Source organism: Salmo salar, chromosome ssa18 (genome assembly GCF_905237065.1).
Source record: "Salmo salar chromosome ssa18, Ssal_v3.1, whole genome shotgun sequence".
NCBI classification, from domain to species: Eukaryota; Metazoa; Chordata; class Actinopteri; order Salmoniformes; family Salmonidae; genus Salmo; species Salmo salar.
Genome location: NC_059459.1, coordinates 19891818 through 19918027, shown reverse-complemented (window position 1 = coordinate 19918027; position 26210 = coordinate 19891818). Strand labels below are relative to the sequence as shown.

General features: G+C 41.8%; 2 protein-coding genes across 2 annotated transcripts; one reads left to right on the top strand and one right to left on the bottom strand.

The window, feature by feature from the left end:
• Positions 1–18398: 18398 nt before the first annotated feature.
• On the bottom strand, positions 18399–20732 carry LOC106577090 (interferon-induced protein with tetratricopeptide repeats 1). Its single transcript, XM_014154813.2, has 2 exons — positions 20375–20732; positions 18399–20257 (listed from the first exon to the last, which is right to left on the bottom strand). Exons 1-2 carry the CDS (start codon positions 20398–20400, stop codon positions 18940–18942), a joined length of 1344 nt encoding a protein of 447 aa, XP_014010288.1. The 5' UTR covers positions 20401–20732; the 3' UTR covers positions 18399–18939.
• A 2369-nt stretch (positions 20733–23101) lies between these two features.
• LOC106577089 (cholesterol 25-hydroxylase-like protein) lies at positions 23102–25792 on the top strand. Its single transcript, XM_014154812.2, has one exon. It carries the CDS (start codon positions 23138–23140, stop codon positions 24068–24070), a length of 933 nt encoding a protein of 310 aa, XP_014010287.1. The 5' UTR covers positions 23102–23137; the 3' UTR covers positions 24071–25792.
• The last annotated feature ends 418 nt before the right edge of the window (positions 25793–26210 follow it).

Below are 26210 nucleotides of genomic sequence, written 5' to 3'. Positions count from 1 at the left end.
GATAATGTTCCCAGACAGCACACATACATCTCACTGACATCGGCCTGGCCGATGTAGTATGGAGAGCGTTTGCACATTGGCAAGATGTCGCCAAGACGTCGGCATTAGGCATTCGCCTTCAGGCGCTATTTGGACAATGCACGTCGAAGCTGCATGCTGTCTAACTCTCTACAGACAACGTAAAAAATACCTTTATTTGAGGTTGGACCCAACAGCAAATAATGTTTCACTACATGACTTGAATTGCTCATTACCAAATGAGTTTAAACATCGAATTTGAATGTAAAATATACAAAAGATTATTAGCAAAATTATACTGGCAATAATAAAACACAACAGGCTTTTAATTTTTGTCATTTAGCAGAGACTATTATACAGCAACTTACAGTGGTGGGTGCACACATTTTCATACTGGTCCCCCATGGGAATTGAACCCTCAACCTGGGTATTGCAAGCACCATGCTGTACCAACTGAGCTAAGTGGGACTATACTAGACTAGATGTGATTTTGTTTGTAAGTAAAATGAAAAGAGAAGGTTCACGTTAATGTCAAATTTATTAGGCTACTGCTATACAATCAAGTTCTTAAAAGAACTCCAGCATAAAGAGAGAAACAAGGAACAGAGAAACCGAAACATCACATGTAACAAAAATATATCTTATGCAGAGGGTGTCCAGTTAGTTCGATAAAGATGGAATTAAGGTTTTATTACAGGCAAATAGATTTTTGCAGTGAATGTGTGATGAATATATTTACAAAAAATTGTAACATTTGAGCCAAGTGGTGAAAATAATGTATGGGACAAGTCCTGTTGTCAGAAAATGCCTTTTTATTAAGTTATTTAAGCTTATAGGCTTTATACATCTTTTCTGGTAAAAGTATTGCCAACCATGACCCGAAAATGTTTGACTGTCCATGGGTAGGCTATGCATAAAAGATGTGAAATGTGGCCCCAGCGGGTGAGGAATGATTATGCATCGAGAGAAGGCAGCATTGTTACACTCGGTCCCATTTCGATGTCTACACGATCTATGGCCGACTCTGTGATGCTGAGCGGCCATGTGACCGTGCAGCGTGCATGAATTTCGACCTCCCACACTCACAGCTGCCCTTCCGCCAACCTTCTAAATGGACCCCGATCTACTAATTATATACCGCTGTCAGGCTGACGTCGGTGAGATGTATGTGTGCTGTCTGGGTTGCATACAACATTGCATTCATTTGAGACAAATGTTGATTATTTCCATCAAACACAATCAAAGTTAACATAAGTCCTAGAGGCCTTCAATTTCCCAACTTTAGGCATGCCCAATTTTAGGGATTTTTTTTTTTCTTATTATGTTAACAACTCCAAAGCAGTTGCATGTGGCGCAGGAACCATTGACTCACTGCATGTTTCTATTATCATGACACCTGCTATTAACTCAACTCGTTAGGACAGCTCATTCAGTGATGCCAACTTAGCAATTTTGTTGCTAGATTTAGCAACTTTTCAGACTACCCTGGCAACTTTCTTTTCAAACAGCACCTAGCAACAAATTTAGCTACTTTAAAAAATGTATTTGGAACTTTTAGCAACTTTTGAAAAGTGACTCAAACGCTAAAATGCATACATTTTCCTTCTAAATGATACAAAAACGATTTTCTCTGTCACACACTCAGTCACAACACACGTGCCTGGCTGCAAAAGTGCATTGTGAGTGACGTCAGCAGCAGGCGCTCAGCTCGTGCACAGGCAGCAGCAGGCCAGCAGCAATTTCAGCAAATTGCAAATCATTGTTGGCTGACTGCAGCAGCAGTAGTACGGGTTCGACGAGCCAAACCCAATGAATATAGTTGGTCACGAATGTTTGATCTTGAACAGAACTTACAACATCAATCAACATGTCTCAATCAAAATTGTACAGCCAGAAGTACAGAAAAGAGTGGTAGTCTGTACCTGAACAAATGTCAAATCATATTTTTTGCCGAGATGGCCAGTCAATTTGAGTAACGTTATTGTGTATTCTACGTAATGACGCAGTTTTACGTTATCACGCAATGACATCACAATGTAATTTAGCAACTTTTAGCAACAAATCAACCTGCCTCTAGCAACTTACCCTGAAAATTAGTTGGCAACACTGAGCTCATTAGATATCCTAAATATCTATCACCTAAGTGGGACTCTTATGAATAAAGAGGTTTCATTCATAGTTTTTATTTTTACCCATAAGAGTAGGAGTAAAATGTCTATTCTCAGCACATGCGACAAATGTTCTACTCTGGGACGCTTTTTTGGATAAGGGCTCTGGTCCCCCCTGATCATATGATCGTGTGATCATACTCCTACTCTGAAACGCTTTGTGAATACTAGTGTATGAATAGCAGTATACAAAATCCTCCATATTCTTATTGCGTCTCTCACAGGTTTTATGAGATGGTCCTATTGCTTGTGTGATTTATATAGTTTGGCTCAACCAAAGTGCACTGCGAGCGACAAGGGCTCATTAGTCTCATTTCAAAAAAATAAATAAATGTCTTCTCTTATTCCCACTGAGCTCAAGAAGTGGACGGAATGCATGTTTGAGGATCCAACAGTGAAAGCCACCATGTACCCCAATGAGACCTACTGTACAAGGCCTTTATTAACAAAGGCTACGTCGAATGGAAATCCAATTCTGACTATTGCCTGTAGATACATGGCACGATGGCAATTCACCCTTGACCGTCCAGTTTTATCATTCTAAAATTATTTCTATATATCCTTTATGTAATTAGGGCATCAGATGTCGATGTCAACTTATTTGTGCAGCTGTTTATCTCATAGGAAACTTTTCTGAAGGTTCATTTCTGTACTCCTTTCCTTTGTTTACATTTCATTGCATATGGAACATGGTTTGATTACCAGATGTTCAATGAACCCATAACAATGATTATTTAGAATGATTGTAGTGTAGTTTCATAAGTGATAGATCAGAAATACTGATGGAACTATGTGAATCATGTCTGTTGAAGTTCATTTCTATCATGCTTTGTCAACACCTGGCATATTTTTTATTTTTTTACATTTACAAAAGCATATAAATATTTTCATGTAATAAAGACTGCACAACAAGAGTTCCGGTGTTTTTATATTCTTGTCCTGAAATCTGGAAGTGAAATAGTGTGATAGTCATCTGCATTACCTTTTCAAAACCAGTCCTGACATAAACCTATACTGTACTTGGACAGGTCTGTGAATAGAGGGTGGAGCACTGCCATGGAATAATATCTCTTTGTGGAATTGGTTATGCTACTGTCTTGCCTGCCACATTGTCAAGTCCTATCTTGTATGTCCATGCATAGCTAAATCAATGTCACGACACAACACAAGTAATAGACAGTCCTTCAAACTGGAAGCAGCCTTCAACATTAATGAATAGAAAAACCTCATATGCAAATAAACACATACATTGTTAAAATTACATTCTGTGGTAAAGTAGGCAAGTTACAATGGGTATGAGAGATACTGGCAATACTACAAAACATACAACTTTAAAAAAAATAAAAGAAACAAACATATACACAAATTTTAACTAGTGCATTCTACTCTTCTATCTTCAACCATACATTTCTATTTGACATTTAATTATACATTGACCCAAGACTGAACTTAAACAGAGGGGAATTGTTTCCTTCAATTATACTGAACAAAAATATACTTTTACAGTTCATATAAGGAAATCAGACAAGTTAAATAAATTCCTTAGCCCCTAATGTATGGATTTCACATGACTGGACAGGGGTGCCGGCATGGGTGGGCCTGGCTCCCAAGTGGGTAGGCATATGCCCTCCTAGGCCCACCAATGGCTGCGCCCCTGCCCAGTCATGTGAAGGCCATAGATTAGGGCCTAAGGAATGTATTTCAATTGACTGATTTCCTTATATGAACTGTAACTAAGTAAAACCGTTGAAATTGTTGTGTTTATATATACCCACTTGGGAGTCAGGCCCGGCAATTCAGAATATATTTTCCCCACTAAGGGCTTTATTACAGACAGAAATACTCCTCAGTTTCATCAGCTGTCTGGGTGGCTGATCTCAGACGATCCCGTAGGTGAAGAAGCTTGATGTGGAGGTCCTGGGCTGGCATGGTTACACGTGGTCTGTGGTTTCGAGGCTGTTTGGATGTACTGCCAAATTCTATAAACAATGTTGGAGGAGGCATAAAGTAGAGAAATGAACATTCAATTCTCTGGCAACAGCTCTGGTTGACATTCTTGCAGTCAGCATGCCAATTGCACCCTCCTTCAAAACTTGAATCATCTGTGGCATTGTGTTGTTTGACACAACTGCACATTTTAGAGTGGCCTTTTATTGTCCCCAGCACAAGGTGCACCTGTGTAATGATCATGTTGTTTAATCAGCTTTTGATATGCCACATCTGTCAGGTGGATGGATTATCTTGGCAAACGAGGAACGATCAATAACAGGGATATAAACAAATGTGTGCACACAATTTGAGAGAAATACGCATTTTGTGCGTATGGAACATTTCTGGGGTATTTTATTTCAGCTCATGAAACATGAGACCAACGCTTTACATGTTGCGTTTATATTTTGTTCAGTATATTTGGCATTTCCTCTGCAAACTGCAATAGTAGCCAAGCATATGATACAAAATATACCCCATAAAGTTGTCATGGCTTTTAGGTGGGTTTTGTCTGTTTTTTGAAATTTCCCTCATGACAAAGACTATGATAAGGTATGAAAGTTATAGAGCCAGGAAAAATATAATTCAGAATTCATTGTTGTTAAGAGCTGCTACACTCTGTCTGAACATTAACCCCCATCACTTGTGGTACGGTTTTGGAAGCATGTGGACCTTCTTTATCTTTCATATCGGCAAGAAATCATTTTCCAAAAACTAAACAGGTAAAATTGATCAACTTTATATGTTTAGGGTTCCCACACGGCCATATTTCCATGTCACAGCACTTGTTTGTGGAAAACAGATGGAAGACAGAGTGGACTGGCAGAATCTAAGCGATAGAGGTGAGAGAGACATGGCTGCCAAGATGGCGGACAGGAAAAAAAGGAGGGAAATGGAACATGAGTAAATATGGAGTGGGGAAATGCACAAGCCTTCTGAAAGATCTGAAGGAGAAGATGGTGGACAAGAATAGAAGTAAAAGTTTAACATGTCTTGAGGGAATATGGAATGGAAGAATTCACAAAACTTTTGGAAGAGCTACAGACGGAAATTAAACGCGACGAGAGTGAGGATGAATTAACTGCGGTGACAGGTGCAGTAATGAACGCTGAGAAAGAGCTGAGTGTAGAGGGAAGCGGTGTGGTGAGGAAGGTTGGCGTCAAGTGCAAAACGAGGGGCATGTGCTCCAGTAGTTCAGAGATGGAACCTGACGAGAGTGAGGATGAAGTACCAGCGGTGAGGACCGCCGAGTTCATGCCTCATCCCAATGACGACAAGTAAGATTCTGGCCCAGTGGGAGTGAGATTTCTGGAGAGAATCTATCCTTGTATTCTGGCTGATTCATATGTGGTATGTGGTTGGGTGGAGAAGAGATTGGGGACTGTTGAATCTGTGAAAGTAACTTGAAGTGGATTTATTGTATTTCTTCCGTCCAGTGGGAGCGGGTGTTCCAGACCAAGCGACAAGGACTGGGACTTGCTTCGCTCTCCGGAGCAGGGCGCCATTGAAAGGAGTGATAACAGGGGTAGCATTAAGTGTTGAGGAGGATCAGCTGAAATGGAAGATTCCTGGTGTCTGTGACGCCCAGCGTTTGGTGTGACGCAAATCCGGGGAGGAAGTGGTGAAACGGTGAAGACATTGTCTGTCCTGCTTTGATGCAGAGTCTTTGTCCGACAAGGTCATGTGAGGATGTGTCAGTCAGTTATCCTGTGAGAGAATTTGTTACAAAAATACTACAGTGTTTTAGGTGCCAAGCTTATGGTCATGTGGCAGCAGTGTGTAAGAGGGAGATTCTTAGATTTGAGAAGTGTGCAGGAGGACATGAGATGAAGGAATGTGTAGTATCAGTGGATAAAGTTATGTGTGTTAGCTGTGAGGGTGCCCATGGGGCTGGAAATCAGAGGTGTCCGGTGAGAGAAAGGCAGGTTGAGGTTTCCAGGGTCAGAGTAGTAAAGAAAGTGTTGTATGCTGAAGCAGTGAAGAGAGTGCTAGAGTAAGATGGGTACAGGGTGAGGGATCCTGAGAGGATTCCTGTGAATAGGCAGAGACCAATACAGGGGGATGGGAAGAATGTGCTTCAGTATGGTGGTTTTCTTAGCGTTCATAGCCATGGTTGTCAACTGTACTGCAGAAACAGTAAGTCACAGAAAATAAAGGTTGTGGTGGCTAGCTGTGCCACTAGAGGTCCTGGTTCGAGTCCAGGCTCTGTCGCAGCCGGCCGCAGACGGGAGACCCATGGGGCGGCACACAATTGACCCAGCATTGTCTGGGTTAGATGAGGGTTTGGCCGGCCGGGATGTCTTTGTCCCATTGCGCTCTAGCGACTCCTGTGGCAGGCTGGGCGCATGCACGCTGACACGGTCGCCAGGTGTATGGCGTTTCCTCCAACACATTGGTTTTACTATAAGTTTTTCCATTATTTCACAAGAACTTACAAGATATTATACAGTATATCTTACACATTTAACAGATTTTCCAGAAACAGAATCGATTGTTCCCACTGTGCAGAAAACAAAAACAAACACAGATAGTCAGTCTGTGAAGCTACAAAGGGTTTCTCTACTTTATAATGCAAGAATTAAGAATAACATCAGTTTGTCTACATTCGTATGAAGTATGCCTTTACAGACATAAAATAAAAATAGTTTCTTTTCAGAGAGACACCAGGGATTGTAACATACTCTGCTTCACGAAAATATGGCTCTCGAGATATACTGTCTGACTCTGTAAAGCCAGTTGGGTTCTCAGTGCTTCGCGCCGACAGGAACAAACATCTCTCCGGGAAGCAGAAGGGTGGAGGTATATGTTTTATGATTAACGACTTATGGTTTAATTTATATCATACAGGAAATCAAGTCATTCTGTTCACCCGACCTAGAATATCTCACAATCAAATGCCGACCGTATTATCTCCCGAGAGATTTTTCGTCAATAATAGCCACAGCGGTCTATATCCCCCCAAGCAGATACCATGACGGCCCTCAAAGAACTTCACTGGACTTAATGCAAACTGGAAACCACATATCCTGAGGCTGTATTTATTGTAGCTGGGAATTTTAACAAAGCAAATTTGAGGAAAAGGTTCCCTAAATTCTATCAACATATTGATTGCTGTACTCATGCTGCTAAAACCCTCGACCATTGCTATACTACCTTCCAGAATGCATATAAGGCCCTCCCCCGCCCTCCATTCGGCAAATCGGAACACGATTCCATCTTGCTTCTCCCCTCCTATAGGCAGAAACTCAAACAGGGAGCACCTGTGGTGAGGACTATTTAACTCTGGTCTGACCAATCGGAATCCACTCTTCAAGAATGTTTTGATCACGTGGACTAGGATATGTTCAGAGTAGCTTCAGAAAATAATATTGACACATATATCGATACGGGGAATTAATTTATCAGGAAGTGCATAGGAGATGTTGTACCCACTGTGACTATTAAAACCTACCCCAACCAGAAACCGTGGATAGATGGGAGCATTTGCGCAAAACTGAAAGCGCAAACCACCGCATTTAACCAGGGCAAGAAGACTGGGAATATGGAAGAATACACACAGTGTAGTTATTCCCTCCACAAAGCAATCAAGCAGGCTAAACGTCAATATAGGGACAAAGTTGAGTCCCAGTTCAACAGCTCAGACACGAGACGTATGTGGCAGGGTCTCCAGACAATGCACGTCGAAGCTGCATGCTGTCTAACTCTCTACAGACAACGTAAAAAATACCTTTATTTGAGGTTGGACCCAACAGCAAATAATGTTTCACTACATGACTTGAATTACTCATTACCAAATGAGTTTAAACATCGAATTTGAATGTAAAATATACAAAAGATTATTAGCAAAATTATACTGGCAATAATAAAACACATCTTGCCAATGTGCAAACGCTCTCCATACTACATCGGCCAGGCCGATGTCAGTGAGATGTATGTGTGCTGTCTGGGAACATTATCGCCAAGTGACCAATTATGATGGTTGTTAAAAGCGGAATTTTGACAATATTACCGTTATGAAAACACTCGTCACTCTCGTTTTACAACTAAATCGTTTCGGCACACAGGCATCAAGATCAAGTCACTTTCCCCGGTCAATTGTAAGTGCTGTTATAGTAAAGTAGAAACGTCTAGGAGCAACAACGACTCAGCCGCGAAGTGGTAGGCAACACAAGCTCACAGAACGGGGATGCCGAGTGCTGAAGCGCCTAGCGCGTAAAAGTTGTCTGTCGTCGGTTGCAACACTCACTACCGAGTTCCAAACTGCCTCTGGAAGCAATGTCATCACAATAACTGTTCCTAGGGAGCTTCCTGATATGGGCCTCCAAGGCCGAGCACCCACACACAAGCCTAAGATCACCATGCGCAATGCCAAACGTCGGCTGGAGTGGTGTAAATCATGCCACCATTAGACTCTGGAGCAGTGGAAATACGTTCTCTGGAGTGATGAATCACACTTCACCATCTGGCAGTCCGACGGACTAATCTAGGTTTTGCTAGAAGAACGATACCTGCCCAAATGCATAATGCCAACTGTAAAGTTCGGTGGAGGAGGAATAATGGTCTGGAGCTGTTTTTCATTGCTCGGGCCAGGCCCCTTAATTCAAGTGAAGGGAAATCTTAACGAAACAGCATACAATGACATTCTAGACGATTCTGTGCTTCCAACTTTGTGGCAAAAGGCCCTTTCGTGTTTCAACATGAGTCTTGTGGAGCACACACCCATTTGCTTTAGTCTCTATTTGTTTGAAACGAAACTATGACAATAACCGCATAACCCGCCCATTGGAAGATAACAATTTGGTCCATACAGTATAAAATCAGGATAGTCAGTGAGGTATCTAATCAGACACTCATTTGCTCTGTCTTGAAACTCAGAGACCACAAGATGGCTTTCTCTTGCCCAACTCCGAAGTAAGTGATCTCTCTCTCTCTCTCCCTCTCACATTGTCAAGTCCTATCTTGTATGTCCATGCATAGCTAAATCAATGTCACGACACAACACAAGTAATAGACAGTCCTTCAAACTGGAAGCAGCCTTCAACATTAATGAATAGAAAAACCTCATATGCAAATAAACACATACATTGTTAAAATTACATTCTGTGGTAAAGTAGGCAAGTTACAATGGGTATGAGAGATACTGGCAATACTACAAAACATACAACTTAAAAAAAAATAAAAGAAACAAACATATACACAAATTTTAACTAGTGCATTCTACTCTTCTATCTTCAACCATACATTTCTATTTGACATTTAATTATACATTGACCCAAGACTGAACTTAAACAGAGGGGAATTGTTTCCTTCAATTATACTGAACAAAAATATACTTTTACAGTTCATATAAGGAAATCAGACAAGTTAAATAAATTCCTTAGCCCCTAATGTATGGATTTCACATGACTGGACAGGGGTGCCGGCATGGGTGGGCCTGGCTCCCAAGTGGGTAGGCATATGCCCTCCTAGGCCCACCAATGGCTGGGCCCCTGCCCAGTCATGTGAAGGCCATAGATTAGGGCCTAAGGAATGTATTTCAATTGACTGATTTCCTTATATGAACTGTAACTAAGTAAAACCGTTGAAATTGTTGTGTTTATATATACCCACTTGGGAGTCAGGCCCGGCAATTCAGAATATATTTTCCCCACTAAGGGCTTTATTACAGACAGAAATACTCCTCAGTTTCATCAGCTGTCTGGGTGGCTGATCTCAGACGATCCCGTAGGTGAAGAAGCTTGATGTGGAGGTCCTGGGCTGGCATGGTTACACGTGGTCTGTGGTTTCGAGGCTGTTTGGATGTACTGCCAAATTCTATAAACAATGTTGGAGGAGGCATAAAGTAGAGAAATGAACATTCAATTCTCTGGCAACAGCTCTGGTTGACATTCTTGCAGTCAGCATGCCAATTGCACCCTCCTTCAAAACTTGAATCATCTGTGGCATTGTGTTGTTTGACACAACTGCACATTTTAGAGTGGCCTTTTATTGTCCCCAGCACAAGGTGCACCTGTGTAATGATCATGTTGTTTAATCAGCTTTTGATATGCCACATCTGTCAGGTGGATGGATTATCTTGGCAAACGAGGAACGATCAATAACAGGGATATAAACAAATGTGTGCACACAATTTGAGAGAAATACGCATTTTGTGCGTATGGAACATTTCTGGGGTATTTTATTTCAGCTCATGAAACATGAGACCAACGCTTTACATGTTGCGTTTATATTTTGTTCAGTATATTTGGCATTTCCTCTGCAAACTGCAATAGTAGCCAAGCATATGATACAAAATATACCCCATAAAGTTGTCATGGCTTTTAGGTGGGTTTTGTCTGTTTTTTGAAATTTCCCTCATGACAAAGACATAAGGTATGAAAGTTATAGAGCCAGGAAAAATATAATTCAGAATTCATTGTTGTTAAGAGCTGCTACACTCTGTCTGAACATTAACCCCCATCACTTGTGGTACGGTTTTGGAAGCATGTGGACCTTCTTTATCTTTCATATCGGCAAGAAATCATTTTCCAAAAACTAAACAGGTAAAATTGATCAACTTTATATGTTTAGGGTTCCCACACGGCCATATTTCCATGTCACAGCACTTGTTTGTGGAAAACAGATGGAAGACAGAGTGGACTGGCAGAATCTAAGCGATAGAGGTGAGAGAGACATGGCTGCCAAGATGGCGGACAGGAAAAAAAGGAGGGAAATGGAACATGAGTAAATATGGAGTGGGGAAATGCACAAGCCTTCTGAAAGATCTGAAGGAGAAGATGGTGGACAAGAATAGAAGTAAAAGTTTAACATGTCTTGAGGGAATATGGAATGGAAGAATTCACAAAACTTTTGGAAGAGCTACAGACGGAAATTAAACGCGACGAGAGTGAGGATGAATTAACTGCGGTGACAGGTGCAGTGATGAACGCTGAGAAAGAGCTGAGTGTAGAGGGAAGCGGTGTGGTGAGGAAGGTTGGCGTCAAGTGCAAAACGAGGGGCATGTGCTCCAGTAGTTCAGAGATGGAACCTGACGAGAGTGAGGATGAAGTACCAGCGGTGAGGACCGCCGAGTTCATGCCTCATCCCAATGACGACAAGTAAGATTCTGGCCCAGTGGGAGTGAGATTTCTGGAGAGAATCTATCCTTGTATTCTGGCTGATTCATATGTGGTATGTGGTTGGGTGGAGAAGAGATTGGGGACTGTTGAATCTGTGAAAGTAACTTGAAGTGGATTTATTGTATTTCTTCCGTCCAGTGGGAGCGGGTGTTCCAGACCAAGCGACAAGGACTGGGACTTGCTTCGCTCTCCGGAGCAGGGCGCCATTGAAAGGAGTGATAACAGGGGTAGCATTAAGTGTTGAGGAGGATCAGCTGAAATGGAAGATTCCTGGTGTCTGTGACGCCCAGCGTTTGGTGTGACGCAAATCCGGGGAGGAAGTGGTGAAACGGTGAAGACATTGTCTGTCCTGCTTTGATGCAGAGTCTTTGTCCGACAAGGTCATGTGAGGATGTGTCAGTCAGTTATCCTGTGAGAGAATTTGTTACAAAAATACTACAGTGTTTTAGGTGCCAAGCTTATGGTCATGTGGCAGTAGTGTGTAAGAGGGAGATTCTTAGATTTGAGAAGTGTGCAGGAGGACATGAGATGAAGGAATGTGTAGTATCAGTGGATAAAGTTATGTGTGTTAGCTGTGAGGGTGCCCATGGGGCTGGAAATCAGAGGTGTCCGGTGAGAGAAAGGCAGGTTGAGGTTTCCAGGGTCAGAGTAGTAAAGAAAGTGTTGTATGCTGAAGCAGTGAAGAGAGTGCTAGAGTAAGATGGGTACAGGGTGAGGGATCCTGAGAGGATTCCTGTGAATAGGCAGAGACCAATACAGGGGGATGGGAAGAATGTGCTTCAGTATGGTGGTTTTCTTAGCGTTCATAGCCATGGTTGTCAACTGTACTGCAGAAACAGTAAGTCACAGAAAATAAAGGTTGTGGTGGCTAGCTGTGCCACTAGAGGTCCTGGTTCGAGTCCAGGCTCTGTCGCAGCCGGCCGCAGACGGGAGACCCATGGGGCGGCACACAATTGACCCAGCATTGTCTGGGTTAGATGAGGGTTTGGCCGGCCGGGATGTCTTTGTCCCATTGCGCTCTAGCGACTCCTGTGGCAGGCTGGGCGCATGCACGCTGACACGGTCGCCAGGTGTATGGCGTTTCCTCCAACACATTGGTTTTACTATAAGTTTTTCCATTATTTCACAAGAACTTACAAGATATTATACAGTATATCTTACACATTTAACAGATTTTCCAGAAACAGAATCGATTGTTCCCACTGTGCAGAAAACAAAAACAAACACAGATAGTCAGTCTGTGAAGCTACAAAGGGTTTCTCTACTTTATAATGCAAGAATTAAGAATAACATCAGTTTGTCTACATTCGTATGAAGTATGCCTTTACAGACATAAAATAAAAATAGTTTCTTTTCAGAGAGACACCAGGGATTGTAACATACTCTGCTTCACGAAAATATGGCTCTCGAGATATACTGTCTGACTCTGTAAAGCCAGTTGGGTTCTCAGTGCTTCGCGCCGACAGGAACAAACATCTCTCCGGGAAGCAGAAGGGTGGAGGTATATGTTTTATGATTAACGACTTATGGTTTAATTTATATCATACAGGAAATCAAGTCATTCTGTTCACCCGACCTAGAATATCTCACAATCAAATGCCGACCGTATTATCTCCCGAGAGATTTTTCGTCAATAATAGCCACAGCGGTCTATATCCCCCCAAGCAGATACCATGACGGCCCTCAAAGAACTTCACTGGACTTAATGCAAACTGGAAACCACATATCCTGAGGCTGTATTTATTGTAGCTGGGAATTTTAACAAAGCAAATTTGAGGAAAAGGTTCCCTAAATTCTATCAACATATTGATTGCTGTACTCATGCTGCTAAAACCCTCGACCATTGCTATACTACCTTCCAGAATGCATATAAGGCCCTCCCCCGCCCTCCATTCGGCAAATCGGAACACGATTCCATCTTGCTTCTCCCCTCCTATAGGCAGAAACTCAAACAGGGAGCACCTGTGGTGAGGACTATTTAACTCTGGTCTGACCAATCGGAATCCACTCTTCAAGAATGTTTTGATCACGTGGACTAGGATATGTTCAGAGTAGCTTCAGAAAATAATATTGACACATATATCGATACGGGGAATTAATTTATCAGGAAGTGCATAGGAGATGTTGTACCCACTGTGACTATTAAAACCTACCCCAACCAGAAACCGTGGATAGATGGGAGCATTTGCGCAAAACTGAAAGCGCAAACCACCGCATTTAACCAGGGCAAGAAGACTGGGAATATGGAAGAATACACACAGTGTAGTTATTCCCTCCACAAAGCAATCAAGCAGGCTAAACGTCAATATAGGGACAAAGTTGAGTCCCAGTTCAACAGCTCAGACACGAGACGTATGTGGCAGGGTCTCCAGACAATCACGGATTATAAAAGGAAAAAAAGACACATCGCGGACACCGACGTCTTGCTTCCGGACAGGATGAACACCTTCTTCGCTCGCTTTGAGGATAATACAGTGTCACTGACGGGTAACGCTATCAAGGACTGTGGGCTCTCCTCCGTGGCAAACATGAGTAAGACATTTAAACATGTTAACCCTCGCAAGGCTGCCAGCCCAGAAGGTATCCATAGCCGCATCCTCAGAGCATGCGCAGACCAGCTGGCTGGTGTGTTCACAGATATATTCAATCTCACCCTATCCCAGTCTGTTGTCCCCACATGCTTCAAGATGGCCACCATTGTCCCTATACCTAAGAAAGCAAAGGTAATTTAACTAAATGACTATCGCCCCGTAGCGCTCACCTCTGTCATCATGAAGTGCTTTGAGAGACTAGTCAAGGATCATAACACCTCCACCTTACCTGCCACCCTAGACTCACTTCAATTTTCTTACCGCCCCAAAAGATCCACAGACGATGCAATTGCCACCACACTGCACACTGCCCTGTCCCATCTGGGCAAGAGGCATACCTATCTAAGAATGCTGTTCATTGACTATAGCTCAGCATTCAACACCATAGTACCCTCCAAGCTCATCATCAAGCTCGAGGCCCTGGGTCTGAACCCAGGCCCTGTGCAACTGGGTCCTGGACTTCCTGACGGGTCGCCCCCAGGTGGTGAAGGTAGGAAACAACACCTTTGCTTCGCTGAACCTCAACACTGGGGCCCCACAACGGTGCATTCTCAGCCTACTCCTGTACTCCCTGTTCACCCATGACTGCGTGGCCAAGTACGCCTCCAACTCAATCATCAAGTTTGCAGACGACACAATAGTACTAGGCTTGATTACCAACAACGATGAGACAGCCTACAGGGAGGAGGTGAGGGCTCTGGGAGTGTGGTGCCAGGAAAATAACCTCTCACTCAACGTCAACAAAACAAAGGAGATGATCGTGGACTTCAGGAAACAGCAGAGGGAGCACCCCCCCATCCACATCGATGGGACTGCAGTGGAGAAGGTGGAAAGCTTCAAGTTCCTCGGTGTACACATCACTGGCAAACTGAAATGGTCCAACCACACAGACAGTGTGGTGAAGAAGGCGCACCAGTGCCTCTTCAACCTCAGGAGGCTAAAGAAATGTGGCTTAACACCTAAAACCATAACAAACTTTTACAGATGCACAATTGAGAGCATCCTGTCGGGCTGTATCACAACCTGGTATGGCAACTGGTATGGCACCTGGTATGGCAACTGCACCGCCCACGACCGCAAAACTCTCCAGAGGGTGGTGTGGTCTGCCCAATGCATTACCAGGGGCAAACTTCCCGCCCTCCTGGATTCCTACAGCACCCAATGCCATAGGAAGGCCAAAAAGATCATCAAGGACATCAACCACCCGAGCCACTGCCTGTTCACCCCGCTATCATCCAGAAGGCGAGGTTAGTACAGGTGCATCAGAGCTGGGACCGAGAGACTGAAAAACAGCTTCTGTCTCAAGGCCATCAGACTGCTAAACAGCCATCACTAGCTGCCTATTGACATAGATTAGGAATCTGGCCACTTCAAGGAAATGTAACACTAGCCACTTTAATGTCTCCGTATCTTGCATTACTCAGCTCATATGTGTGTACTGTACTCTATACTATTCTACGGTATCTTAGACACTTGAATTGTTTGTAAATATTGCATCACCCATCTCATATGTATATACTGTACTCTATACTATGCCACTGTATCTTAGTCCAATGCCGCTCTGACATATACAGTTGAAGTCGGAAGTTTACATACACTTAGGTTGGAGTCATTAAAACTCGTTTTTCAATCACTCCACAAATTTCTTGTTAACAAACTATAGTTTTGGAAAGTCAGTTAGGACATCTACTTTGTGCATGACACAAGTCATTTTTCCAACAATTGTTTACAGACAGATCATTTCACTTAAAATACACTCTATCCCAATTCCAGTGGGTCAGAAGTTTACATACACTAAGTTGACTTTGCCTTTAAACAGCTTGGAAAATTCCAGAAAATGAGGTCATGGCTTTAGAAGCTTCTGATAGGCTAATTGACATCATTTGAGTCAATTGGAGGTGTACCTGTGGATGAATTTCAAGGTCTACCTTGAAACTCAGTGTCTCTTTGCTTGACATCATGGGAAAATCTAAAGAAATCAGTCCAGACCTCAGAAAAACTATTGTAGACCTCCACGAGTCTGGTTCATCCTTGGGAGCAATTTCCAAATGCCTGAAGGTACCACATTCATCTGTACAAACAATAGTACGCTGGTAAAAACATCATGGGACCACTCAGCCGTCAAACTGCTCAGGAAGGAGACACCTTCTGTCTTCTAGAGATGAACGTACTTTGGTGCGAAAAGTGCAAATCAATCCCAGAACAACAGTAAAGGACCTTGTGAAGATGCTGGAGGAAACAGGTACAAAGGTATCTATATCCACAGTAAAACGAGTCCTATATCGATATAACCCGAAAGGCCGCTCAGCAAGGAAAAAGCCACTGCTCCAAAACTGCCATAAAAAAGCCAGACTACGGTTTGCAACTGCACATGGGGACAAAGATAGTACTTTTTGGAGCAATGTCCTCTGGTCTGATGAAACAAAAATAGAACTGTTTGGCCATAATAACCATCATTATGTTTGGAGGAAAAAGGGAGACGCTTGCAAGCCGAAGAACACCATCCCAACCATGAAGCACAGGGGTGGCAGAATCATGTTGTGGGGGTGCTTTGCTGCAGGAGGGACTGGTAGATGTCCTAACTGACTTGCCAAAACTATAGTTTGTTCACAAGAAATTTGTGGAGTGGTTGAAAAACAAGTTTTAATGACTTCAACCTAAGTGTATGTAAACTTCCGACTTCAACTGTATATTCTTAATCCATTCCTTACTTAGATTTACATGTATTTTGGGTATATGTTGTGAAACTGTTAGATATTACTTGTTAGATATTACTGCATTGTTGGAGCTAGAAGCACAAGTATTTTGCTACACCAGCTATAACATCTGCTCAACACCTGTATGTGACCAATTTTTATTTATTTGATTATTTGATTTTGAAAATATTGATTCCAGACAAATGTTTGTCATGTTAAGCCTAAATGTTTACAGGAATTAGAATACTTTACCGTCAGCCTTGAATTTACTTTAAAATGTTTGTATGGATGATCATGCATCTCTCAACAATCCCAGTAGCTAAAACTGTGCCCAGACACTTTTTAATATGAAAGTATTTTGTTTTTACTAAATAATTTTTGTCTCTAGATTGTCCTAGATACTAGATAGTTCTGGTTAATTCAAGCCTTTATTTGAAAAAAAAGGTATAGAACTGGCCAACGGTACCCTCTCCATCAAGGTCATTGAGAAAGTCCACAATTTCCAAAGCTGCTCCTCCATTAAGATCAAGTGACAACAAAACACGGTTTCTGTTGTCACGGTGTTAAGTAAGTAGCATAATTTCTGCTGCCTTCTTGTGGAAAATAATTGATATAGAGGTATCTTGTTTGGCATGAAACAGCTGGTGGGCATACCAGTTGTAGAGCTTTTATAAAAACAAATAGTTCAATCAAAAATAGTTTAGAACTAAGTTCAGCTAACAATGCATAAGTGAGTGAGTGAGGGATAGATTGAGAGAGAAACGCACTTAGGGAAAGAAAGCCATCTCATGATCTCTGAGTTTAAAGAGCAAATGAGTGTCTTATTAGATACCTCACTGACTTCTGTCCTGATTTTATGCTGTATGGACCACATCCTTATCTTCCAATGGGCTGTTATTGCCTCAAGTGTTACAGATTTATTTCTAGCCATAATTTAGTTTCTAGCAAATAGAGACTAAAGCAAATGGGTGTGTGCCGCATTTTAAGAGCGCGTGAGAGTCATGTTAGGTGAGAGAGGTGAACAGAGAGGTGTAAGTGGGCCAAAAATATAAAGTCTCCAGCAGGTGGCGTTTTTTTGCCCCGCTCTGTTTCCTCCATTAGGGAAAGTGGACGACAAAACATGAATACTACTCTCACGTCGGTCAGTGGGTAGCATAATTTCTGCTGGTTTGTGGAAATCAATTGACCTGGAAGCATCTTGTTTGGCATAAAACAGATGTTGGAAATAGCAGTTGAAGAATCTATTGTAAATCCTCTATCTTATCTGCTCTATCAACGCTGACAGATGCTTTGTACATGCCAGACAGTTTCAGTTTTACTGCAAAGGATTGTGGGTAGAGTGCGACCACCTCTTCATAAAGGTTGACTTCATTTTGGATGCTGAACTGGTGGTGATGCACGAGACAATGGGAAGTGATGCATTGTCTTTATTAAAACACTAGGTGGCGACTTATACACATCAAATCCTGTTTTTCCTCTGACTAAAACTGAACGGGTAGGCTTCTGTACAAAATCAAGGAGCTCAATGGGTGTGTAGTGTAATGTGTATTTCAATAATGTCACATACCTTAGAACTTAAAACATTAGTGAAATACTGCACAGTACTGTTGGCCAATCTTTCTCAGCAGCAATGATACTGTGATTGCTGGAGCAACTTCTGAGAAGGTGATGGATGTATTGCGATATCAATTTCAACTGGATATCCACAGCTATGCATTAAGACATTTTAGTAACCTACTGTAGTGGTTTATAATTATAAAATGACTTGTTGTTGTTTGCTGTTACTGTATTTCTTTAATTAATGATCTCTTAAAAGAATAGAACAGAATACCTTTATTTTCACAAGAACTTACAAGATATTAGACAGTATAATATTACACATTACATACCTTTTCCAGAAACAGAATCTATTGTGCCCAGTGTGAAGAAAATAAAATAAATAATATCCTATCGCTCTGGATAGTCTGTCTGTGAGGCTATACAGCACCTCTCTACTCTATAATGCAATAAAAATAACATATTCGTTTGTCTACAGTACATTTGTCCACAGTTAACTTTAATTGTCATGTTAGGCCTACATATTTATGACTTTACTCTCAGCCTTGAATTTCCTTTCCAGTGTTAGTATTGATGATCATGCATCTCTCAGCAATCCCAGTAGTAAAATTGAGCACAGACATTTGGAATACTAAGGTATTCAGTTTGTACTAAATGAAAAATTGTCCTAGATTGCCCTAGATTTGTCCTAGAAGTATAGTGAATATATTTTCCACATGAATCAATCATAAACAGGTCATGCAAATTTGACTGATTCGACACGCAGTTCTGGTTAATTCAATACTTTATTGGAAAAAAAGGTCTAGAACTGGCTGACAGCACCTTCTCCATCAAGTCCATCCAGAAAGTCAACAATTTCCTCAGCTCTGTCTCCTCCATTATGGACAACGGACAACAAAACACGAACACTGCTGTCACGATGGCCAGTGTGTAGCATAATCTCTACTGCCTTCTTGTGGATATCAATTGACCTGGAAGCATCTTGTTTGGCATAAAGCAGATGTTGGGCATACCTGTTGTATAATGTTTGTAAATCCAGTGGTTCCATTCCTTCCCTATCAAGAAGCAGGTCCTCGAATATCTTATCTGCTCTATCAACTCTGCCAGATTCTTTGTACATGGCAGACAAATCCACTTTTACCGCAAGGGATTTTGGGTAGAGTGTGACCACCTCTTCATAAAGGTTGACTGCGTTTTCAATCAGAATATGCCTCATTGGGTTCCTTTTCTCTTCTGGAGAGAAAATCTTCCATTTGTAACACTGTGCAAGACGCTTCTTCAGTTGGCGTAAATCAGGGTGTCTCTCCAGGGTCCTTCTTGCCAGGTCAATGCTTGAATCATGAGAGACGTATTCTCTGAAAAATGATAGTATGAGTCCAAATCCACCAAAGCTGTCCAAAGGCTTCTCTATCACTTCCTCTGCAAGTTTACGTGCTTCCTCAACCTGGCCACTCTCTGCAAGCCTCTGCAGGTACATCACTGTCATGGTCAAATGTTCTGGATCCAATTCTCTAGCAATCCGTAGGTGCTCCAACATCTCAGATCGCAGCTTCGGGGTAATGTCTTTCCTTTCAAAAGATTTACTAAATGCTATGGCATAGCCACCGCGCAGCACCTTGTTCTCAGGGTCCTCTTTCAAGGCCATCTGGAAGCAATATACCGCTTCCTTCCTCTTGCTTACATCAAACTTATTCAAAGTCCAGGCCCTTTCTCCCCACACTACACCTGGGCAGGGCGAGGGGTTGTCCTGCAGTAGTCTCCCCACCTTCTCCACATAGGTCTGGCTCTCTGTCAGCTCCCATTGGTGATAGTGCACCCAGGCCAAGTTCCCATAGTGGACCACCAGACTTAGCTCAACGTCGTCTGGGCTGTTTAGGCGAATGGCCTCTTCAGCCTTCTTCAGGTAATGAAGAGCGTCCTCTGTGGAGCCCAAAGCGTGGTGTAGGTAAGCCATGAGGTTGTACAGATGACCCGTCCAGGAACATTGAACCCCCTCGCTGCTGATGATATCTATCAGGGTTTCTCTGAGACTTTCCAGTTTAGATCTGCTGTAGTCCAACTTCCAGGTGAAGTGGCATTCCAAACCCTGCAGCCTAATTTTCAAGGAGTTCTGAGCCATTCTGGTTAAAAAAAGACAACAGTTCAATCAAAATAGTTTAGAACTAACTAAGGGAGATATTTCAGACCTGGATGGTGAACCAAGGACTTGTTTAGAGAGAGAGTGAGCGAGAGCTTACCTCTTAGTTGGACAAGAGAAAGTCATCTTGTGGTCTCTGAGTTTCAAGAGCAAATGAGTGTCTGTTTAGTTACCTCACTGACTTCTCTCCTGATTTTATACTGTACGAACCACATTGTTATCTTACAATCGGCTGGTTATGCTGTTTACTGCCTCACTTTACAAGCCGTATCAAAGTTTCATTTCTAGCCATAGTTTTGTTTCTAGCAAATAGAGACTAAAGTGAATGGTCATTGCAGACACCATTCCAATAACATTTACATTTAAAGATCAATCAACTTTAATCAACCAACCAACCGACCCACCATCCCAATTACTTAATAAATACATATATGATATTTCTGAGAAATTAATACAAACATAATTCAGCTTTTTTACTCTATGCAAAAGTAAGAAACCCTTCAGTGGATTGCTAACTGACCCATTTTAATTGACAGTCACAGAGATGTTGAGTAAACACGTTGAGCCAAAGGAGGTTTTGTGTATCACATCTTACAGGTTAAAGTTTATTAAGGTCAGAGAGCAGGCTCTTTCAGGTCCAAGGTCTAGACGTGTTGTACACCAGATGTAAAGGTTTAATATTTTATGGCATCAAGTGTTTCTTATTTTATGACATCACGTGTGGTTTAGCTCCTCTTGGTGATAGTGCACCCAGGACAGGTTCTCATAGTGGACAACCAGACGTAGCTTTTTTAGATACATTTTATTATAATGTTTGAAACATCTTATGATACGAGTTCTTCTTCTTAAGAAATCAAAAGCAATGTTTCATCATCTCACTTTTCAGAGAGAAAAAGATGGTGAGAGATGTGATGTTAATGTTAAATCGCTGTGTGCCCCTTTAAGAGCGCACGAGAGTTATGGGCTAGGCCAGGGTTTCCTGAACTCGTTTGCTTTTTTCCCTAGCACATCACAGCTGATTCAAATAACCAAAGCTTGATGAAGAGTTGGTTATTTGAATCAGCTGTCTAGTGCTAGGGAAAAAAACTAAATGTGGCCCCAGGACCGTGTTTGGGAAAACCTGGAGTTGCCAATCCCTGCATGAGACGATGGCGAAGTGATGCATTGACTTTATTAAAACACTAGGTGGAACCTTAAACAAAAATAAAATCCTGTTTTTTGTCGAACCATTGCAAGGAAAAGAGTGTTGTATTTGACTAAGACTGAAGGGGTAGTCTACTTTATAGTGATGGGCATTCCGAGTCTTTTTGGTGAGCCGGATCATTTTGCCTCGTTCAACTAAAAGAGCTGTTCATTTGCCTCTCAAATAGCTCTTCATTCTGTAGTGCTTAAACATTTACATAAAACCATACAAAAGAGCACATCTGTAATGTAAAGCATAGCCTTTTACCTGCCATTATGTCACAATGTGACATGCAACTTAAAGTACATTTTTATCTGACCAAATTAATAGATGGCCTGCAAAGAAAATTAAGATTTTTTTTTACGCAGTGTGTGGACCAGAATGATGCTCTCTCCTCACTACTTATTGTTCCTGCAGTGAGGAATCTCCAGAGATTTTTTTTCGAACTTATCTACAGATAATTGTTGTTGGCAGCTGAAAAAGCAGTGGTAACAGTAGGCTAGACAAATCTGGGAGACAAAGAAATGGCTCTTCCACGGATGCGATTCGACGTTCACCAAAAAGAGCCGTTCGTTGGCGAATGACCCACTGTCACAACTACTGTACTGTACAACATCAAGAAGCTCAATAGGTGTGCAGTGTAGTGGGTATTTCAATAATGTCACGTACAATAGAAGTTTAAGAATTTGTGAAATACTGTACAGTAGGCCTACTGGCAATATGTTGTCCAATATTTCTAAGAGAAATGATACTGTGATTTCTGGAGCACTTCTGAGAAGGGGATGTATTGGGATGTCTACTGAAGTCTAGTCACCCTTCATTCCCCATTGCTTTCTACCAAAACTCTGTCTCTGACTGTGTACCCTAACCCTGACCTTGTACCTACAGTACAAGTCAAAAGTTTGGACACACCTAGTCATTCAAGGGTTGTTCTTTATTTTGATTATTTTCTACATTGTAGAATAATAGTGAAGACATCAAATATAAAATAAAATCTTTGGGTTACTACATGATACTATATGTGTTATTTCATAGTTTTAATGTCTTCACTATTTTTCTACAATGTAGAAAATAGTAAAAATAAAGAAAAACCCTTTAATGAGTAGGTGTGTCCAAACTTTTGACTGGTACTGCATATAAATCAAACTCAGGCGTATTCCTATTGGTTTACCCAGCAACAAATACTAAATACTAGTATTTTTGTAAATAAAAACACAAAACAAAACCAACATACACACAGTTGGAAACTATAGTCCATGACCATGACATGATCAAATTATGTATTTACCTGTCTATGGTTCAAGCAGGTGGGAAGGTGTTGTCATAGTAGACCATTTGAAAACAGTTACTATCAACTATGTTAAACTAATGAATAATGACTTACTTCGTTGTCTGAAGCATTTTGTCACCCTAAACATTACAGATTTTATTTCCCTTTTGAAAAATGACATTTTGATTTGAGGACAGTTTTTCATAGACACAGAGGGTTAAATAGTTTGGCGAGTGAAGCATTTCATTCCCTCCTTGCGGAGTTCCCCAGCAGGAAAAGACTAATAAGGACCTGCAGAACGTCACACAGAGTAACAATACACCCTCTTTAAAAGGCAGGGCATCCTCTACACCCTCTTTAAAAGGCAGTGCATCCTCTACTGCAGACTGAAGACCATTCGATCAGTAAAGATGGAGCCCTCATTGGAGTCCTCCTCTCCTTTCCTGCTACAGACTTTATGGGACAAGATAAGAGCACAAGAAGACTTTCTCCGCTCTCCCTTGTTCCCTGTCCTGTTCTCCATGACACTCTATCTGAGCTGCTGCCTGCCTTACCTGTGCCTTGACACCCTGTCCTCCAGAGTAGCCCTGGTGCACCGCTACAAGATTCAGTCACAGAGCAGGGTGACCTGGGCAATGGCATGGAGCTGCCTGGCTACCTCCCTGCACACCCACGCTGTGTTCATTTTCCCCCTCAGTGTTCTGCACTGGTACTGGAGACCAGTGGTCCTCCCTGCCCAAGCCCCTGGGGCTCTTCGTGTGGCCTGGGACGTGTTAGCCTGTCTCCTCCTCTTTGACCTGCAGTACTTTGTGTGGCACGTGCTGCACCACAAGGTGCCCTGGCTCTACCGGACTTTCCATAAGGTGCACCACCGCTACACAGCCACCTTCGCCCTGACCACAGAGCACTCTGGGATCTGGGAGACCCTGAGTCTGGGCTTGTTTGCTGCAGTGAACCCTAACCTGCTGGGCTGCCACCCACTCACCAAGATGTTCTTCTTCACCCTGAACATCTGGCTGTCTGTAGAGGACCACTCAGGTTATGACCTGCCCTGGGCCCCTCACAGACTGGTACCCTTTGGGCTCTATGGCGGATCTCCACACCACGACCTCCACCATCTCAAGTTCATGGTCAACTACGCACCCTACTTCACACACTGGGACAGGCTGTTCGGCACGCTGCTGCATACAGACAAACCAGACACGTATGATGTAGATGTGTTGGATGCTTCAAAAAGATGTGATACAGCATCAAGTGGTGTGACTGATGTAAGCCATGCACCAGTGTATGAGGTTACACATAGCTGTGTGAAAGACTATGAGGTACAGTTCAGAGGAAAATGAGGAGGACCTTTTCTCTGACCCCACAGGGACCAAATCAGAAATGTATATAGTGTTTGTTTTTAAAAAGTGCAATACTGTGAAGAAAAAAATGGAGAATCATGTGACCAATGGACTATTACTGTAGCTGCTTCTTTACAATGAATATACAGTGTGTGAAAGTAATTTTACATTTTAGTCATTTAGCAGACGCTCTTATCCAGAGCGACTTACAGTAGTGAATGCATACATTTCGTACATTTATTATTTATTTTTTTCGTACTGGCCCCCCGTGGGAATCGAACTCACAACCCTGGCATTGCAAACACCATGCCTTACCAACTGAGCCACAGAGAAGACATCTCATGTATGGGTGATTCTGCAACTTTGGGCACTTTGGCCGTGCAAACTTTCAGAAATGAAAACTTATTCAAACACCATTTTACCAGTATTGTACTTGTCTTTGATTTGTCTAGAAACTATATCTGATAATGGCTGAGATCGTACTATTCAGGAATGTATATATTTTTGTCCCTTTTCCCAGACAGCCATAGACAAATGTCATTTCCATCACGTCATTAAACATCCATTTTTGTTGAAAATCAAATATCATACAATTGATTTATAACAAATGTCTTATACATTTGTACATTAACTTGTATTGAATATTATTTTAAGTGATTTTTAAGGTTTTCCTAATATTAATAATTCAACACGATGACTGAATGTTTAAACTTGCCTTGGTGACAGCTGAAAACATTTATTTATCATGAAAAATAAGATATTTCCACCCAACCTTTTTGTGAGATTATGTTAACAACCGTATGATTTCCATATCTAAAACAAATAAATGTATGTAAATTATACATAATATACTCATTTACCTCAAAAATATGGGTTGTGATGGAAATGACAAGGTCTGGTGTAAATGACATCTATGTAAAAAAAAACGTATGAAAACAAAGTGAACTGCCTGGATTTCACGGGTGTATTTACACAGGTACTGTAATTCTCTGCAAAGTCAATATGCACAATGATCTCCTCTTTCTCTGGATTCTCTTTTAATTCTCTCAGTTTGGAGTATTGGTGTCAAATTTTGTACACGTGTTTCCCCAACTTCTCTTTCAATCCGTTGGAGAAGTCCTCCAATAGAATCTGCCAACGGCAGTGTGCCACATATCTTCTCTTTTACTGTCAAATGTACAGTGAACTGCTCCATGTTTCCCTCTTTGTTTTTCTTCTCTCTCTTTTCATCTTTGTTTTTCCACTCAAACCACCATGTCTGCTCACCAGCATCAAAGTCAGATATTTTAAGCTCTTTGTCTTGGCAAAGGGAGCACTCTATACATGCACTCTTTCTTCCGGTTCTCACAGCACAAAGACTCACTAACTTTCTCAATGTTGCTGCAGCTGATCACTTTGTGATGCTGTAGTTTGTCCATCATGAACTGGAGGTTGACGTGGGTTTTGCAGAGACATGTGTCCCTATCTTGGACTGCTGGCCTGACAACCCAAAAATGAGTTATTTTGCAGAATTCACAGAAGGAAATTAGAATTTCTGAATATTCCCTCTTAAACTTCTGATAAAGGTTCTGAATTGTGCCATTCAAGAAGCGCTTCTGCTTTTCTTCTTGTTCCTCGTTAGTGTGTCCTTTTTCCCTGTTGTTGCTCTGCTGTTGTCATCATGTTCATAGAATCTAGTGATTTTCTCTTCTGTGGCTGTGCTAATTCGGTTACACAATTTTTTCCTGGAGTATTGAATAATTGATAGCCTGTTTTCATTGGCCCTCATTGCTTTTGCTGAAAAGCAAAATTCTCTGTTTGCAGCTTTGACCAGGCCATACTTTCTCAGGATGTTGCCTCTGAGCATTTTTGTAGCAACTTGTTTATCCTTGGCACTGCAATTTGTTTTATACTTTTGTTTTAACTCTGCAATGATGGAATTTTGAAACAATACAATCCTTCTCAATGTCACACGCGTCGTAAGGGACAGACCAAGGTGCAGCAGGTAAAGTGCTCATCTTCTTAATTTATTAGAAATAACACTTAAACAAAAGAAACAAATGACGAAACAGTCCCATAAGGTGCACAGACTATACAGGAAATAACCACCCACAAAACACAACTTGTGCACACCCTGTAGCATTTTCTAGATTTAATTCAT

Bases quoted from the DNA above. Each gene is read 5' to 3' on its own strand.
- LOC106577090 (XM_014154813.2), bottom strand. From the start codon at position 20,400: ATGACTTTCTCTTGTCCAACTAAGAG. The intron at 20,258-20,374 runs GTAAGCTCTCGC...TTTTTTAACCAG, and splicing joins TTCTCTTGTCCAACTAAGAG to AATGGCTCAGAACTCCTTGA.
- LOC106577089 (XM_014154812.2), top strand. From the start codon at position 23,138: ATGGAGCCCTCATTGGAGTCCTCCTCTCCTTTCCTGCTACAGACTTTA.